Source organism: Sphaeramia orbicularis, chromosome 18, assembly GCF_902148855.1.
Source record: "Sphaeramia orbicularis chromosome 18, fSphaOr1.1, whole genome shotgun sequence".
Classification (NCBI taxonomy): Eukaryota; Metazoa; Chordata; class Actinopteri; order Kurtiformes; family Apogonidae; genus Sphaeramia; species Sphaeramia orbicularis.
Window position 1 is genome coordinate 32,186,356 of NC_043974.1, and position 21,345 is coordinate 32,207,700.

Sequence of the window (21,345 nt, forward strand, 5' to 3'; positions counted from 1 at the left end):
GACTTCTAAACTATCAAAATATCTGAGTAATTGTCCAATTTGTATGCATTACATTAAAAAAAATAACAATTTAATTCCTGACAGTTCAGGAAAAAAATGAACTCCATCTGATAATTAAAGCAGTGGAAAGAAAACAAAAGTATTTCACATTTTACTGCTTCTGTTTCTTCTTTACTGTCAGGAGGAAATCTGTGATACAAACATAAAAAGACCTGAAAAAAAAATTAAATACATGTATTAACGCTATATTTATACAGATTAGGAGACAAGGTAAATGTAAGGACAGCCACTTCATACATTTCTCAACGTCAGTATATTGTGTTTTTTAGATTTCAAAGACGAACCATGGCAACTGGGAACATCTTATCAGTATTTCTAATTGGAATGGGTAAGTGAAGTGGTGTGATGGTACACTGAGTTGATTTCACTATAAAGAAATCCAGGAAAATAAACTGACATGTTTACTACAGTCATTTTTGTTTGTAATTCATGGCCTGATAGACAAATAAAACATCTATGTTTACGTTGTGTTATAAATGGAGCCCTGCAGTAAATCTACATTTATGTATCATGTCTAAGATTTTAAAACAGGAAATGGAAAAACAATATATTTTCTTCATTGTATGTTGTTGTTTTTCATACATTTTCATATTTTCAACTTATCTGCTGTTTTAAAACCTACAGTTATTCTGACTTCGCCTACGAAGGCAATGTCAACTACAACTACAGCACCAACTACAACAACTACAGCACCAACCACAACAACTACAGCACCAACTACAACTACAGCACCAACTACAACAACTACAGCACCAACTACAACAACTACAGCACCGACTACAACAACGACTGCACCAACTACAACAACTACAGCACCAACCACAACAACTACAGCACCAACTACCACAACTACAGCACCAACTACAACGACTGCTGCACCAACTACAACAACTACTGCACCAACTACAACAACTACAGCACCAACTACCACAACTACTGCACCAACTACAACTACAGCACCAACCACAACAACTACAGCACCAACCACAACAACTACAGCACCAACTACAACAACAACGGCACCAACCACAACAACTACGGCACCGACTACAACAACTACAGCACCAACTACAACAACTGCTGCACCAACCACAACAACTACAGCACCAACCACAACAACTGCTGCACCAACTACAACAACTACTGCACCAACTACAACAATTGCTGCACCATCTACAACAACTACAGCACCAACTACAACAACTACAGCACCAACAACAACTGCTGCACCAACTACAACAACTACTGCACCAACTACAACAACTACAGCACCAACTACAACAACTGCTGCACCAACTACAACAACTACAGCACCAACTACAACTGCTGCACCAACTACAACAACTATGGCATCAACTACAACAACTGCTACACCAACTACAACAACTACAGCACCAACTACAACTACTGCAGCACCAACAACAACGGCTGCACCAACTACAACTGCTGCATCAACTACAACAACTACAGCACCAACTACAACAACTACAGCACCAACTACAACAACAACGGCACCAACCACAACAACTACGGCACCGACTACAACAACTACAGCACCAACTACAACAACTGCTGCACCAACCACAACAACTACAGCACCAACCACAACAACTGCTGCACCAACTACAACAACTACTGCACCAACTACAACAATTGCTGCACCATCTACAACAACTACAGCACCAACTACAACAACTACAGCACCAACAACAACTGCTGCACCAACTACAACAACTACTGCACCAACTACAACAACTACAGCACCAACTACAACAACTGCTGCACCAACTACAACAACTACAGCACCAACTACAACTGCTGCACCAACTACAACAACTATGGCATCAACTACAACAACTGCTACACCAACTACAACAACTACAGCACCAACTACAACTACTGCAGCACCAACAACAACGGCTGCACCAACTACAACTGCTGCATCAACTACAACAACTGCTCCACCAACTACAACTGCTGCACCAACAACAACTGCTGCACTAACTACAACAGCTGCTGCACTGACTACAACTGCTGCATCAACTACAACAGTTACAGCACCAACTACAACTGCTGCACCAACTACAACAGCTGCACCAACGACAACAGTTACAGCACCAACCACAACTGCTGCACCAACTACAACAGTTACAGCCCCAACTACAACTGCTGCACCAACTACAACAGTTACAGCACCAACTACAACTGCTGCACCAACTACAACAGTTACAGCCCCAACTACAACTGCCGCACCAACTACAACTGCTGCACCAACTACAACAGTTACAGCACCAACTACAACTGCTGCACCAACTACAACAGTTACAGCACCAACTATAACTGCCGCACCAACTACAACTGCTGCATCAACTACAACAGTTACAGCACCAACTACAACTGCTGCACCAACTACAACAGTTACAGCACCAACTACAACTGCCGCACCAACTACAACAGCTGCACCAACTACAACAGTTACAGCACCAACTACAACTGCCGCACCAACTACAACTGCTGCACCAACTACAACAGTTACAGCACCAACTACAACTGCTGCACCAACTACAACTGCTGCACCAACTACAACAGTTACAGCACCAACTACAACTGCCCCACCAACTACAACAGTTACAGCACCAACTACAACTGCCGCACCAACTACAACTGCTGCACCAACTACAACAGTTACAGCACCAACTACAACTGCTGCACCAACTACAACTGCTGCACCAACTACAACAATTACAGCACCAACTACAACTGCCCCACCAACTACAACAGTTACAGCACCAACTACAACTGCCACACCAACTACAACTGCTGCACCAACTACAACAGTTACAGCACCAACTACAACTGCCGCACCAACTACAACTGCCGCACCAACTACAACTGCTGCACCAACTACAACAGTTACAGCACCAACTACAACTGCCGCACCAACTACAACAGCTGCACCAACTACAACAGTTACAGCACCAACTACAACTGCCGCACCAACTACAACTGCTGCACCAACTACAACAGTTACAGCACCAACTACAACAGCTGCACCAACTACAACAACTGCTGCATCAGCTACAACAACTGCTGCACCAGCTACAACAACTACAGCACCAACTACAGTGACTGTTACACCAACTACAACAACTACAGCTGCACCAACCACAACATCCACCCCAACTACAACAGCTGCTCCAACTACAACAACAACAGCTGCTCCAACTACAACAACCACAACTGCTGCTCCACCTGTTCCTCCTGCAGGGACAACACCTACCCCAACAGCATCTTCAGAACGTACTTATAGTGTCTCAGCAAACATGCAAGGAGAAACATTCACACCAGACCTTAACGACCGCAGCAGCGCAGCCTTCAGAAACCTTGAACGCAGGGTTACATTAACGGTTAGTAATTTTTTTTCAGTTACGTCATTTTTAATATGACTTAAAGAAAGTCACGTTATCTCTATTCTTATTTCTCTTCAGATGAATACGATTTACAGACAGAGATATGGACGTCGGTTCGACAGCTCCTTTGTCAGAAGGTTCAGGTAAGAGATTTTAAATCATCCAATAGCATTAGATCGTATTTTTTGTTTTTTGTTTTTTTTTTACATAATTTTGTATTATTAAAATTAAATATTCTTAAAATTCTACTTTTTGTCTTCACAAATTGCTGTGATTCTTTATATATCATTTAACAACTGTATGTGATGTCTCGTTTAAATAAAGACCTATTCCACGAATTCGAACTAATGCAACTCAAGCAGAAATTGGGCTGACGTTCAACCAGAATACTTCAGTAACAGACCTCCCAACAAATGAAGAAGTTCGTCAAAGTTTGGTTGATGCTGTGAGTAACCCCAACAACACCTTCAATGTTTCGATAGACCCTAACACAGTTTCAGTACTTGGTAAGTACATCTATAACTATACCTAGTAATTTACTGTTTACTGTGTTTACTGTGAGTTTTATTTTTCAGAATTATAATAAATGTAATTATTGCTTACAGATGGCCCACGGCCAAATGCTACAAGTTCACCAGCTGCTGCAAATACAACCATGGGACCTGCTGCAAATGTAACCAAAGGACCTTCTGCAAATACAGCTGTTGCACCTACAACTGCTGCAAATATGCCCACTGCACCTACAACTGCTGCACCTACAATCACAACTGTAAATGTGACTTTCAGATCTATCCAAAGCACATTTACAGCTGACTTGAGTAATACCTCATCTCAAGCTTTTAAAAATCGATCTTCAATGATAAAGAATCAGGTAAGCTTCATTTCTAGCACAAAAACTCTACAGTACATTTGTAATGCTCATATTCAACCAGTTGCTAGAGTACCACACCCAGATTTCATACTGTTCAGGAGTACAATGCATGAGGTGCAGCTGTTATATTCAGCCCTGCTGTAGCAGTACAGCTCTGTGGTAGAAAAAAAACTCCTTCTTTTAGACCATATATAATCCTCATTTTTACTGACTGTTTAAACTTGATATAGTTAAGGTCAAAAGTTAACATACACCTTGGCTTAAAAGCACCAGAGGTCAATATTTCACAGTTCAGAACATTGTCAATATGAATCATGTCTTTGATGTATATCTTCAATATTGTATATTAATGATTTCAGTGGTGTGTGTGTGTGTGTGTGTGTGTGTGTGTGTGTGTGTGTGTGTGGCAGCTTTCTAAAACTGACATCATGACTTGATAAATTTAAGACTAGTCAATAGTCAATCATGGGAATTCATTGGTTGGGCAGTATATTATTCTTTAGCATCCTTTAGCTTTTCTAACTTTACAACTAAAGGGCTGAGGGTTGATGACAATTCTTCTATGGCCAGGAAGGTCTGCAGCTGCTCCATAAGTTTTAAACTTCCTTATAATGCTCCCATTATAAGGAACCTACTTATACCCAAGGTCCTAGAAGTCTTGTCATATAATCTCCTCTCTCAGGTTTTATTGAAGCGTTTTTGTCTTTCCCATAATTGCAACTCACCTTGAATGCATCCTTGCATCCTTGGGTGTGGTTTATATGAGATGTTTATATTTCTTCTGAATTTGTTATTGATATGTAATTTATTTTGTATTTTTATTTTTTATTTTTTTCCAGCTTTCACCATTTTACCGAACGGCATTCCCCTCTTCATTCAACTCCCTAGAAATTACAACGTTCAGGTAACTTCTTTTTCTTTTTTACTTTGATAAATGTTAAACATACGTTTCTGATTTTGACATGTCAGATAATATTTTCCTAATTTCTTTTACAGACAAGGGTCAGTCATCAATGAGGGTGAACTCAATTTTACAGGCACAGCTCCGAACGGAACCCAGATTGCAAGAGTTTTGATCAATGCGGCTACAAACGTCACAGGCTTCGACATTGAAACAACCTCCATTTTGGTGGATGGCGTCGGTAAGAGCACTAATAATTTAAGTAAATGAAGATTTCTGAAGTGCCCTAAATTTGCATAAACTAATATCATATAATCTTAATTTACAGCTTCAAGTGGAGTAAGCCAAAAGATCAGCCTTGTCATCGCATCTTTCCTGGTGGTGTTGTCATGGATACTGTCAAGCCAATAGGATCATTGCTGATCGCAATCAAAACATGACTGCCTTCTCTGGTATGACAAAGGACTTTGCTGTCAGTAAAACTCACAGATTAGTGATTACCTTAAGTGTGGAACAGTTTGGGAGTTTTATGTTGTGAACAGACTGTTAAAATCTACACTCAAGAGGTGGATCATGGATTATATCTGTGGAACAGAACAATAAATTGTTCAGTCTAGTAAACTTTATCTACAAATGAATATAGAATAGAACAGGTTTTATTGTCATTACATCAGTTGTGCAACAAAATTGCATAATAAAATCATCACGTACATGGTTGTATTTATTATGAAGTATGCTTGATTCCAAAAACAAGCAAAACTAGACTTACCGTGTAAAGTTATGACCTATGTTGCATCCAAATGTTTAATTTATACACTGCATAAACTGTGTGCAATCATTTTACATTCAGTGTTGTTAATTTTAGTCTTCCTGGAGACATTTTTTTCATGATATGACAAACAAATGAACACATGTAACATGTCAGATCTAAAATGTTAAAATTGAATATTTAAAAACCTGTATTTTCTGTCAAGATTTTTTTTTGTTTGTTTTGGGGGTTTTTTTTTACTTTTTTATTCAACACAACATATAAAAGCACAACAGCAGGTAACTGCATAGTCCAACTTAACATTAAGTTATCAGATCATGAAGAATGACATATACAGCCACATATACAAAATGAAAATTTGCAAACAATGAAGTCTAAAGGTAAATTTGAAATGTATATTTATTGTATCATCTACTTATATTATTAAGTTTATTATTTATACAATATCTATTTATGCAGTTATCTATAGGTGTATTCTGTGATCTTTCTTGTACTTTGTACATTTGCTGTGAGTGACTTTAAAATGATCAGAATATACAATTATTTAAATTTAATGTGTGTCCTTGTGTGATATTTTATGGACTTTGGTGGGGAGGAAAATTGACTTTTAAGAGCACCAGTAAGACACTGCTGTGGCACTACCTCAACTTGAATTTCACAGGAGTATTTTACATCTGAAGCATTTGTTTTAATTTTTTACAACACTGCCACCTAGTGTAAAAAATCAGCAGAGATGTTCAAGGTTTCTTTGTGTCCCTTAGGGCACATACGCTTTTCAATAAACTTCACTAACTGCTAGCTCAGTAACTTCAGCAGTGTGGCCTCCACATTAAAGAAAACCAATGTCCACTGATGACTAAAACACACCAGAATCCAGAACTAAAACTATGAATACAGAAGTAAAGCACACTGAGATGAAATGCAGCACTTCATAAGTAATGGGAGGAGCTGTCTGCTCTGTATGAGGAACCTAAAAGCACTGGAGAATGGATTTTTAGAATGAGGTACCTTCTATCACAGCATGTGCCCTGTACTTTTTGTAATAGATTACCTATTGTTTTTATATATTATAGGAGAGAAGCTATGTTGATGATGTATTTTTGTACCTTATTAAAATAAAATTTGAAAAAAAATATATTGTGGCAAAATATTCATACATACGTACATATAGACATACATACATATAGACATACATACATACTGTACATACAGACAGACAGATCCATAGACAGACTATGAATGTTGAAAGTACCTTATGAAAACTTGCTAAACCAGAATATAATTATAGAACAATGGTGATGCTTTCAGTTCTTTCAACATTAACAACACAACCTGGGCTGGGCCACATATCCTAAGACGTCACTGAAAAAAAAAATGTACACCTTAATAAAAATTGTTAAAAATAGCACATACATGCATGCGCACATACACACACACACACACACACTTATGGGCGAAGGCGGGGTACACCCTGGACATGTTGCCAGTTCATTGCAAGGGTGACACATAGAGACAAACAACTCTCACATTCACACCTATGGACAAATTAGATTAACCTATTAACCTATCAGTGCATGTCTTTGGCTGGTGGGAGGAAGCCGGAGTACCTGGAGAGAACCCACACAGACACGGGGAGAACATGCAAACTCCACACAGAAAGGTCCTACATCGACTGGTGTTTGAATCAAACCTAGGACCTTCTTGCTCTGAGGCAGGAGTGCTATCCACCACTGTGTTGCCCTCAATGTATAATATGTGGCTAAAAAAAGTCGGCACTGAATAAGGAGTGATTGTGTGAACGTGGAGTTAGTCAAACATGTTAGTGAGAGAAATTTAACATTGGAGTGAATGAGAAAAATCATCACTCTTTGCAGTTTAAGGCCCATAGATTGAAAACTGAACATTTTAAGATTAACATGTGAACAGTCTTTGAAAGAAAAACAGTTTTTCCAACATTTTGATGTATAATCTGTTACTGAAACCCCAGAAATGTGACAGTTATGAACAGTTGTTTCTAGAACATAAAAGCCAAACCTCTCCACTCTAAGTCTGACTCAAAGGATTTCAGCCAATCAGCTGTCAGCATTCTGTTCCCCGTCTGTGTCTGTGAGTTTGTAACATGGCTGCATATGGAGCAGACATGTGTGTCTGTGCAATTCAATGAGAAGCCACCTCTCAAACAAACTGCAAATAATCTAAAACCATACATCCATGGACAAAAATTCTTCCATGTAAGGGTTATGGAGAGTCTTGTGAACGTACTACTGTATAATATGTTGAAGAAAAGTCCAAACTGAATAAGCATTGATTTTGCAGACGTGGAGTTAGTCAAACATGTTAGTGAGAGAAATTTAACACTGGGGTGACTGAGAGAAAAATCAGCACGCTTTGCGCTTGGAGGCCCATCAATCAAAAATGAAATGCTTTAAGATTAAAATGTGAATGGATCAATATATAATTGAGGGACGTTTTGAGTTCCCTTTACAGGGTAACATAGCTGACAGGTACAGCTGACATTTTTGCTGTTTTCAGGCCTAAAATCAACATAACCATAACACCACATGGCATTTCTACAGAAAGATTCTTCTATATATCATATATACAATTGAGTAAAATTGAAATTGAAAGTTATTTATAAAGATATTGTAGTAACACTGTTGACATAAGAGTGCAATAAATACACTCTTGACTCGCACACTACTTTATATTAAACAACTAAGAAAGAGGAGAAAAACAAACCTTGGAATCTTGCCAGTGTCTTCAGGAGGAAACGACATCATGTGGAGCAGGTCATGATCTGGAATTAACACACTTCCTTGAGAGGTGTTTTTGTAATGGGTAACTTAGTTGAAAGTGATTTCTTGGACAGATATAAATAGCTATTTTCCTTATAAAATTTGATCTATTGCCAAAAAAGAAATATCTGTCATGATTATGTCAACTTAATAAAAAGAACACAAACAAAACAATTTTTGAATAAGCTCATTTTATTATTGTTTAGCTAATTAGAATGTGGTTGTTATTAAATTCAGATGGTTATTTAGTTGACATTTTAGTATATCTAGTCATTTATTAATTATTTATCAATCATTTATTAATATGTGATTGTTTTTGTAATTAAATAATTATGAACTTTTTAAAGACAGGATCATAATGAACATAAAAAAACAGTTTTGTTTTTTTGTTTTTTCTTGTTTTTTTTTTTACTTTTACTAAAGATGTATGCAAGATACATCCAATAGACTTCAAAAGTCCCTCAATTATATACTGATCTGAATAGTGTTTTAAAGAAAAGACCTTTTCCTATATTTTGGTGCATAAATTGTTGCTTAACTCCCAGAAATGTGAGAGGTATGAAGAGGTGTTTGTAGATTTTCTAACATAAAACTGAATTGTCTTCATGAGAGTGAGAGCATTTCAGCCAATCAGCTGTCAGCATTCTGTTCCCCACTGCCCAGCAGAGCAATACAGAAGTCCAAGGAGAAAACGAGGGATGCACTGATCCTATACCAGTATCAGGCATCGGCTCCGATACTCAGTTTGTGTACTAGTATTCGTACTCATAAAAGTAATCCAATACACTGCACCGATACCACTTACAGTCATGTGACATTCACAGTTCAGTGCAGCAGGTACGCAGTGGTGGAATAATGTGTGGGGAGTGTGAAGAGTGTGGAGATTTTTCCAAATAAACTATGGTGATAAAAGTAACGCTGACTGCAAGCAACATTAAAGACAGACAGATACAGATGGAGCATTCTGTCCGTCCTCTGTGTACATTCCATCCATTTTCCAGGTGCTGGCGGATGCGTACCCAGACGGAGAATACTAGTGGGAACTGTTGGAGGTAGAGGATCTGTTCAAAGAGCCACTGTGTGAGTTAGAGAAAAACTACAGACAGATTTATGACAACTACCCAGGGCTCCGACGGTTTCCATCCTACTTATAATACTATGGAGGTATGGAGCGGTGCAGAACGCCGCCAGCAGAAGTGAAAATGAAACTTATCACTCATTTGTCTTTTCTCTACCTGCTGAAGGTAAGCTTTTAAACCTTCATAACGAAAACGCTGCAATATTAGTATCACATTAGTGTTACCTCTGTCGACTCCATGTTTGTTATTACTGACTTTCTTCTTCTTCTCAAAACACTTTACCCTTCTTCGTGGTATTTGTCCAGTATGATTAATTCAGAGCGGCGCCCCCTGGTGGATTGATTGAGAAACACTCATTCCAACACATTAAATGTCAGTGGCAGCACTTTGTTCCAGTCAGACTAATGACAACGACAATAAAGCACATTTACAAAAGGAACTAACAACTGGAATGGGATTATTAAGTACTCGTATCGGTACTCGGTATCAGCAAGTACTCAAATGTAAGTACTTGTACTCATACTCGGTCTGGAAAAAAGTGGTATCGGTACATCACTAGAGAAAACCACGATTTTTAAAATAATTTGGCTATGGTTTGCACAGTGTTGGTGACAAAGCACACTAAGTAACATGTTGTTGATGATAAAGTTGCATTCTTTCGATCGGTGTAATTTTTAAAAATGTGGGACAAGTGTTTGGGCTGTGGAGAATGACGATTTTAAAACATGTTAGGGTGATATGATCCAGACTGGTCAGTGGTAGCACTCCTGGTCAGTGATAGACAAATCCCAACAGTGGCATATGGTCCAGTTATTCTGGAGGCCAGTCACTGGATTTCTGTTGAATTTCGTTCAGTCCATAAAGCTTCCTCTCCTTTTGTTTTTTCCACATATCAAGTGCCTTTGTAAAGTGGAAGCTCACTTGTTTGGGCCCCATTTTAACTCACATGAGTTTGTCTTGAGCATCTACAGCACAGGTGTCAAACATGTGGCCCGGGAGCCAAATCCGGCCCGCCAAAGGGTCCAGTCTGGTCCTCGGGATGAATTTATGAAATGCAAAAATAAATATTAAGAAATTAACAATCATTTTAGTTCAGGTTCCACATGCAGACCAATTCAATCTCCAGTGGGTCAGACCAGTAAAAAACTACCATAATAATCTATAAATACTCCAAATTTTTCTCTTTGTAAATGTAAATATTTTCATGTATTCACACTAAAACCAAGTATAATTTCACAAAAAATGGGAATAATCTGAACAAATGTGAAGAACCTGAAATGTCTTAAGAAAAATAAGTGCAATTTTAACAACATTCTGCCTGATACTAAATGTTTTGTGTATTTGTAGATCCACTGTGATCTGTACATTATAATGAACATGTGGAAATGATAAACTGAGGCTGAATATTGTTAAATTTACACTTTTTTTTTTTTCCAGTTTGTTCAAGTAATTGACATTGTTTGAAAGGACAGTTTATAGATGTAAACATTTTCATTGTTTAATTTTAGTTTTTTCGCTGTAAAATATAGAGAAAAGTTTGGAGTTGACATTATTTATATATTATTATGTTATTATTTTACTGGTCCGGCCCACTGCAGATCAAATTTAGCTGAATGTGGCCCCTGAACTAAAATGAGTTTGACATCCCTGATCTACAGGGTTATTCAAAAAGAATGAACCGATTTCATGATGCAATATTTTAATAAGGAAATGTAATAGAAAACTCCGGCCAAGTCACAAGTATTCTACTCACAATCAGCTTTTATTTCGTGTCTTATAAGTGTTCAGTGTGGCCATCACCTGCAGCACAGGCAGCATCAATGCGAGAAGAGAATTCCTCCCAGACGTGTATCAGCATATGACAAACTATTGTTACTGACTCATTATGAAGATGTTTCACTCTTAAGTCGATTTACTCAGTCGAATATCGTATTTACCTGACCATCAGCATCAAATCTGCACCACAGCCTATTGTCATGCTAAGACATTTGAACAAAAAGCACAGAAACATGTTGTTCAAGGGAGTGTCCATTACAAAGAGCAAAGACCAAAAGGCTGATGTAGGGGAGTTCGTAAGGTATCATTTCTTTTTTATTCTTTAAGGTGTGACAGCATTTCTGAAAACTGTCATCATCTCTGGTGCACGTCAGTCATCTTTATGTGAACCCATTATAAAAGGGATATGTCTATCCTCAGTCACATAACTAACTACACAATACTGTGTTGACAGCTGGATTTGATCAAGAAAACTGAAACAGCACCAAAAAAGAGAATATATTTCATTACTTGACATCACTTTTTACATGTAAGTATATGATAAATCTGTGTTCCACGTTCTTCTGCAGGTTTGTTTATACTTGTATAGTTCATAATTATTCCAACGCTGTTTGCTAAATATTCATGATGTTAACTGTACATGTTTATTATCCCTGTGTTGTTATGATTTATTGATATGAATCATATTTAACATCTTAAACCTTTAAAAATACCCTTCTGGTTGATATTACAGTCATCAAATGAGACAGACATGATGTTCGACTGCTGACTCTTGTACTGACTCCTTTTGTCTTAAGGGTGACAGTTCTGGGTCTGTTGTAGGAGTACACCTGCTTTATTGTGAAACTCAAATTACTATTTTATATTTTGGTCACAGGAAAATTTAGGTTTCAAAGTCAAATGAATATCCATGTGACTGATTTTCAACTTGACTTCTAAACTATTAAAATATCTGAGTAATTGTCCAATTTGTATGCATTACATAAAAAAAAAAATTAACAATTTCTTTCCTGACAGTTCAGAAAAAAATGAACTCCATCTGATAATTAAAGCAGTGGAAAGAAAACAAAAGTATTTCACATTTTACTGCTTCTGTTTCTTCTTTACTGTCAGGAGGAAATCTGTGATACAAACATAAAAAGACCTGAAAAAAAAAAAAAATTACATGTATTAACGCTATATTTATACAGATTAGGAGACAAGGTAAATGTAAGGACAGCCACTTCATACATTTCTCAACGTCAGTATATTGTGTTTTTTAGATTTCAAAGACGAACCATGGCAACTGGGAACATCTTATCAGTATTTCTAATTGGAATGGGTAAGTGAAGTGGTGTGATGGTACACTGAGTTGATTTCACTATAAAGAAATCCAGGAAAATAAACTGACATGTTTACTACAGTCATTTTTGTTTGTAATTCATGGCCTGATAGACAAATAAAACATCTATGTTTACGTTGTGTTATAAATGGAGCCCTGCAGTAAATCTACATTTTTGTATCATGTCTAAGATTTTAAAACAGGAAATGGAAAAACAATATATTTTCTTCATTGTATGTTGTTGTTTTTCATACATTTTCATATTTTCAACGTATCTCCTGTTTTAAAACCTACAGTTATTCTGACTTCGCCTACGAAGGCAATGTCAACTACAACTACAGCACCAACTACAACAACTGCTGCACCAACTACAACAACAACAGCACCAACTACAACACCTACAGCACCAACCACAACAACTGCTGCACCAACCACAACAACTACAGCACCGACTACAACAACTACAGCACCAACTACAACAACTACAGCACCAACCACAACAACTACTGCACCAACCACAACAACTACTGCACCAACCACAACAACTACAGCACCAACTACAACAACTACAGCACCAACCACAACAACTACTGCACCAACCACAACAACTACAGCACCAACTACAACAACTACAGCACCAACCACAACAACTACTGCACCAACCACAACAACTACAGCACCAACTACAACAACCACAGCACCAACTACAACAACAGCACCAACCACTACAGCACCAACTACAACAACAACAGCACCAACCACAACCACGACAGCACCAACTACAACAACTACAGCACCAACTACAACAACTACAGCACCAACCACAACCACGACAGCACCAACTACAACAACTACAGCACCAACTATAACAACAACAGCACCAACTACAACAACTACTGCACCAACTACAACAACAACAGCACCAACCACAACCACGACAGCACCAACTACAACAACTACAGCACCAACTACAACAACAACAGCACCAACTACAGCACCAACCACAACAACTACAGCACCAACTACAATTACAGCACCAACTACAACAACAACAGCACCAACTACAACAACTACAGCACCAACTACAACAACTACAGCACCAACTACAACAACTACAGCACCAACCACAACAACTACAGCACCAACTACAACAACTACTGCAACAACTACAACAACTACAGCACCAACTACAACAACTGCTGTGCCAACTACAACAACAACAGCACCATCTACAACAACTACAGCACCAACCACAACAACTACAGCACCCACTACAAAAACTGCTGCACCGACTACAACAATAGCATCAATTACAACAACAACAACTACAGCACCAACCACAACTACAGCACCAACTACAACAACTGCAGCACCAACCACAACAACAACAGCACCAACCACAACAACTACAGCACCAACTACAACGACTGCTGCACCAACTACAACAACTACTGCACCAACCACAACAACTGCAGGGCCAACTACAACAACTACAGCACCAACTACAACAACTGCTGCACCAACTACAACAACTATAGCACCAACCACAACAACTGCAGAGCCAACTACAACAACTACAGCACCAACTACAACAACCACAGCACCAACCACAACAACTGCTGCAGTAACTACAACAACTACAGCACCAACTACAACAACTGCTGCACCAACTACAACTACAGCACCAACTACAACAACTGCTGCACCAACTACAACGACTGCTGCACCAACTACAACAACTACAGCACCAACCACAACAACTGCAGGGCCAACTACAACAACTGCTGAACCAACTACAACAACTGCTGCACCAACCACAACAACTACAGCACCAACTACAACAACTGCTGCACCAACTACAACAACTACAGCACCAACCACAACAACTACAGCACAAACAACAACAACAACAACTACAGCACCAACTACAACCACAGCTGCACCAACTACAACAACTATAGCACCAACTACAACAACTGCTACAACAACTACAGCACCAACGACAACAACTACAGCACCAACTACAACAACTACAGCACCAACTACAACCACGGCTGCTCCAACTACAACAACTACGGCACCAATTACAACAACTGCTGCACCAACTACAACAACTATGGCACCAACTACAACAACTGCTGCACCAACTACAACAACTACAGCACCAACTACAACAACTGCTGCACCAACTACAACAACTACGGCACCAACTACAACGACTGCTGCATCGACTACAACAACTACAGCACCAACCACAACTGCTGCACCAACTACAACAACTACAGCACCAACTACAACAACTGCTGCACCAACTACAACAACTACAGCACCAACTACAACAACTGCTGCACCAACTACAATGACTGCTGCACCAACTACAACAACTACAGCGCCAACCACAACAACTGCAGGGCCAACTACAACAACTGCTGGACCAACCACAACAACTACAGCACCAACTACAACAACTGCTGCACCAACTACAACAACTACAGCACCAACGACAACAACTACAGCACCAACTACAACAACTACAGCACCAACGACAACAACTACAGCACCAACTACAACAACTACAGCACCAACTACAACCACGGCTGCACCAACTACAACAACTACGGCACCAACTACAACAACTGCTGCATCAACTACAACAACTACAGCACCAACTACAACAACTGCTGCACCAACTACAACAACTACAGCACCAACTACATCAACGGCTGCACTAACTACAACAACGACAGTACCAACAACAACTACAGCACCAACTACAACAACTGCGACACCAACGACAACAACTACAGCACCAACTACAACAACTGCTGCACCAACTACAACAACTACACCACCAACTACAACAACTGCTGCACCAACTACAACAACTGCTGCACCAACTACAACAACTACAGCACCAACTACAACAACTGCTGCACCAACTACAACAACTACAGCACTACCTACAACAACTGCTGCACCAACTACAACAACTATGGCACCAACTACAACAACTGCTGCACCAACTACAACAACTACAGCACCAACTACAACAACTGCTGCACCAACTACAACAACTACAGCACCAACGACAACAACTACAGCACCAACTACAACAACGGCTGCACTAACTACAACAACGACAGCACCAACAACAACTACAGCACCAACTACAACAACTGCGGCACCAACAACTACAGCACCAACGACAACAACTACAGCACCAACGACAACAACTACAGCACCAACTACAACAACTACTGCACCAACTACAACGACTGCTGCACCAACTACAACGACTGCTGCACCAACTACAGCGACTACAGCACCAACTACAACGACTACAGCACCAACCACAACAACTGCTGCACCAACTACAACAACTACAGCACCAACTACAGCAACTACAGCACCAACCACAACAACTACTGCACCAACCACAACAACTACAGCACCAACTACAACAACTGCAGGGCCAACTACAACAACTGCTGCACCAACTACAACAACTGCTGCACCAACTACAACAACTACTGCTCCAACTACAACAACTGCTGCACCAACTACAACAACTACAGCACCAACAACAACTGCTGCACCAACTACAACAACTATAGCACCAACTACAACAACTACTGCACCAACTACAACAACTATGGCACCAACTACAACATCTGCTGCACCAACTACAACAACTACAGCACCAACTACAACTGCTGCACCAACTACAACAACTATGGCATCAACTACAACAACTGCTGCACCAACTACAACAACTGCAGCACCAACATCAACGGCTGAACCAACTACAACTGTTGCATCAACGACAACAACTACAGCACCAACTACAACAACTGCTGCACCAACTACAACAACTACAGCACCAACTACAACTACAGCACCAACTACAACAACTGCTGCACCAACTACAACAACTGCTGCACCAACTACAACTGCTGCACCAACTACAACAATTACAGCACCAACTACAACTGCCCCACCAACTACAACAGTTACAGCACCAACTACAACTGCCACACCAACTACAACTGCTGCACCAACTACAACAGCTGCACCAATGACAACAGTTACAGCACCAACCACAACTGCTGCACCAACAACAATAGTTACAGCCCCAAGTACAACTGCTGCACCAACTACAACAGGTACAGCACCAACTACAACTGCCCCACCAACTACAACTGCTGCACCAGCTACAACAGTTACAGCACCAACTACAACTGCCGCACCAACTACAACTGCTGCACCAACTACAACAGTTACAGCACCAACTACAACTGCTGCACCAACTACAACAGCTGCACCAACTACAACAGTTACAGCACCAACTACAACTGCTGCACCAACTACAACTGCTGCACCAACCACAGCAATTACAGCACCAACTACAACTGCCCCACCAACTACAACAGTTACAGCACCAACTACAACTGCCACACCAACTACAACTGCTGCACCAACTACAACAGTTACAGCACCAAGTACAACTGCTGCACCAACTACAACAGTTAGAGCACCAACTACAACTGCTGCACCAGCTACAACAACTACAGCACCAACTACAGTGACTGTTACAACAACTACAGCTGCACCAACCACAACATCCACCCCAACTACAACAGCTGCTGCAACAACCACAACAACAGCTGCTCCAACTACAACAACCACAACTGCTGCTCCACCTGTTCCTCCTGCAGGGACAACACCTACCCCAACAGCATCTTCAGAACGTACTTATAGTGTCTCAGCAAACATGCAAGGAGAAACATTCACACCAGACCTTAACGACCGCAGCAGCGCAGCCTTCAGAAACCTTGAACGCAGGGTTACATTAACGGTTAGTAATTTTTTTTCAGTTACGTCATTTTTAATATGACTTAAAGAAAGTCACGTTATCTCTATTCTTATTTCTCTTCAGATGAATACGATTTACAGACAGAGATATGGACGTCGGTTCGACAGCTCCTTTGTCAGAAGGTTCAGGTAAGAGATTTTAAATCATCCAATAGCATTAGATCATATTTTTTGTTTTTTGTTTTTTTTTTTACATAATTTTGTATTATTAAAATTAAATATTCTTAAAATTCTACTTTTTGTCTTCACAAATTGCTGTGATTCTTTGTATATCATTTAACAACTGTATGTGATGTCTCGTTTAAATAAAGACCTATTCCACGAATTCGAACTAATGCAACTCAAGCAGAAATTGGGCTGACGTTCAACCAGAATACTTCAGTAACAGACCTCCCAACAAATGAAGAAGTTCGTCAAAGTTTGGTTGATGCTGTGAGTAACCCCAACAACACCTTCAATGTTTCGATAGACCCTAACACAGTTTCAGTACTTGGTAAGTACATCTATAACTATACCTAGTAATTTACTGTTTACTGTGTTTAATGTGAGTTTTATTTTTCAAAATTATAATAAATGTAATTATTGCTTACAGATGGCCCACGGCCAAATGCTACAAGTTCACCAGCTGCTGCAAATACAACCATGGGACCTGCTGCAAATACAACTGTTGCACCTAATACTGCTGCAAATATGCCCACTGCACCTACAACTGCAGCACCTACAATCACAACTGTAAATGTGACTTTCAGATCTATCCAAAGCACATTTACAGCTGACTTGAGTAATACCTCATCTCAAGCTTTTAAAAATCGAGCTTCAATGATAAAGAATCAGGTAAGCTTCATTTCTAGCACAAAAAAACTACTGTACATTTGTAATGCTCATATTCAACCAGTTACTAGAGTACCACACCCAGATTTCATACTGTTCACGAGTACAATGCACAAGGTGCAGCTGTTATATTCAGCCCTGCTGTAGCAGTACAGCTTTGTGTGCGTGTGTGTCTGTGTGTGTGGCAGCTTTCTATAACTGACATCATGACTTGAGACTAAACTTAAGACTTGTAAATAGTCAATTGTCGGAATTCATTGGTTGTGCAGTATATTATTCAACCCCCAGCTTCAATATATGGAGCATCATTTAGCTTTTCTAACTTTACAACTAAAGGGCTGAGGGCTAATGACAATTCTTCTATGGCCAGGAAGGTCTGCAGCTGCTCCATAAGTTTTAAACTTCCTTATAATGCTCCCATTATTAGGAACCTACTTATACCCAAGGTCCTAGAAGTCTTATATAATCTCCTGTCTCAGGTTTTATTCAAGCGTCTGTCTTTCCCATTATTTCAAATCACCTTGAATGCATCCTTGCATCCTTGGGTGTGGTTTATATAAGATGTTTATATTTCTTCTGAATTTGTTATTGATATTTAATCTATTCATTTATTTATTTTCAGCTTCAACCGTTTTACCAAGTGGCATTCCCCTCCTCATTCAACTCCCTAGAAATGATAAAGTTCAGGTAACTTTTTTTTTTATTCTTTTTTTTTTTTTTTTTTTTAACATTGATAAATGTTAAATAAATGTTTCTGATTTTGACATGTCAGATAAATTTTCTCTACTTTCCTTTACAGTCAAGGGTCAGTCATCAATGAGGGTGAGCTCAATTTTACAGGCACAGCTCCGAACGGAACCCAGATTGCAAGAGTTTTGATCAATGCGGCTACAAACGTCACAGGCTTCGACATTGAAACAACCTCCATTTTGGTGGATGGCGTCGGTAAGAGCACTAATAATTTAAGTAAATGAAGATTTCTGAAGTGCCCTAAATTTGCATAAACTAATATCATATAATCTTAATTTACAGCTTCAAGTGGAGTAAGCCAAAAGATCAGCCTTGTCGTCGCATCTTTCCTGGTGGTGTTGTCATGGATATTGTCAAGCCAATAGGATCACTGCTGATTGCAATCAAAACATGACTGCCTTCTCTGGTATGACAAAGGACTTTGCTGTCAGTAAAACTCACAGATTAGTGATTACCCTAAGTGTGGAACAGTTTGGGAGTTTTATGTTGTGAACAGACTGTTAAAATTTACACTGAAGAGGTGGATCATGGATTATATCTGTGGAACAGAACAATAAATCATTCAGTCTCATATAACAAATCATAAAACTTTATAGAAATGTATGTGATAAAATCATCACGTACATAGTTGTATTTATTATGAAGTATGCTTGATGCCAAAAACAGGCAAAAACTAAACTTACTGTGTAATGTTATGATCTATGTTGCATCCAAATGTTTAATTTATCCACTGCGTAAACTATGTGTAATCATTTTACATTCAGTGTTTTTAATTTTAGTCTTCTTGGAGATTTTTTTTCATGATATGATAAAGAAAACAAACACATGTAATATGTCAGATCTAAAATGTTAAATTTGAATGTTTAAAAGCCTGTCTCTTCTGTCAAGGTTGTTTTTTTATCATTATTATTATTATTTAACACAACATATGATAGCATAACAGCAGGTAATTGCGGTCAGACTTAACATTAAGATATCAGATTATGAGGGATGACATATACAGTCATATACTGTATACAAAATGAAAATTTGCAAACAATGAAGTGTAAAGGTAAATTTGAAATGTATATTTATTGTATGTTTGACTTATGTTGTTATCAAGTTTATTTGTTATACATTGTCTATTTATGCAGTTATCTACAGGTGTATTCTGTGATCTTTCTTGTACTTTGTACATTTCCTGTGAGTGACTTTAAAATGATCAGAATATACAATTATTTAAATTTAATGTGCCTTCTTGTGTGATATTTTATGGACTTTGGTGGGCAGGAAAAATGAGATTTAAGAGCACCAGTAAGAGACACTGCTGTGGCACTACTTCAACTTGAATGTCACAGGAGTATTTTACATCTGAAGCATTTGTTTTAATTTTTTACTGCACTGCCAACTAGTGTAAAAAATCAACAGAGATGTTCAAGGTGTTTTGTGTCACCTTAGGGCACATATGCTAGTACAGTAACTTCAGCAGTGTGGCCTCCACATTAAAGAAAACAAATGTCCACAGATGACTAAACACACCAGAGTCCAGGACTAAAACTATGAATACAGAAGTAAAGCACACTGAGATGAAATGCAGCACTTTATGAGTAATGGGAGGAGCTGTCCGTTCTGTATGAGGAACCTAAAACCACTGGAGAACGGATTTGTAGAATGAGGTACCTTCTGTCACAGCATGTGCCCTGTGAGGCCTGTGTGCTCGTGATGATGACTTGAGTGCCCCTTCAGTGGGTGTTGTAGGATTCACAGGACTCCAAGTTTTAACCAACACAGTGGTCATTATGATACAGACTAATTAGAAATAATCCTTACATAAGATGATGATGACGGGGAAAGCTCATCTTAGCTTTGCAGTTGTGCTTCCCATGTAATATTGGAGACAAATTAAAATAAATCATAAAGTAAGTCGTGGT

At 39.0% G+C, this 21,345-nt stretch overlaps 1 protein-coding gene across 1 annotated transcript; it reads left to right on the plus strand.

Moving 5' to 3' along the window:
* The first annotated feature begins 323 nt into the window (after nt 1-323).
* Nucleotides 324-20,814, plus strand: LOC115438339 (mucin-5AC-like). Its single transcript, XM_030161914.1, has 10 exons — nt 324-388; nt 685-1,868; nt 2,502-3,295; nt 17,636-17,837; nt 17,919-17,983; nt 18,166-18,347; nt 18,447-18,688; nt 19,308-19,372; nt 19,485-19,630; nt 19,718-20,814. The coding sequence occupies exons 1-10, from the start codon at nt 346-348 to the stop codon at nt 19,798-19,800; spliced, it is 3,006 nt and encodes a 1,001-aa protein (XP_030017774.1). The 5' UTR covers nt 324-345; the 3' UTR covers nt 19,801-20,814.
* The last annotated feature ends 531 nt before the right edge of the window (nt 20,815-21,345 follow it).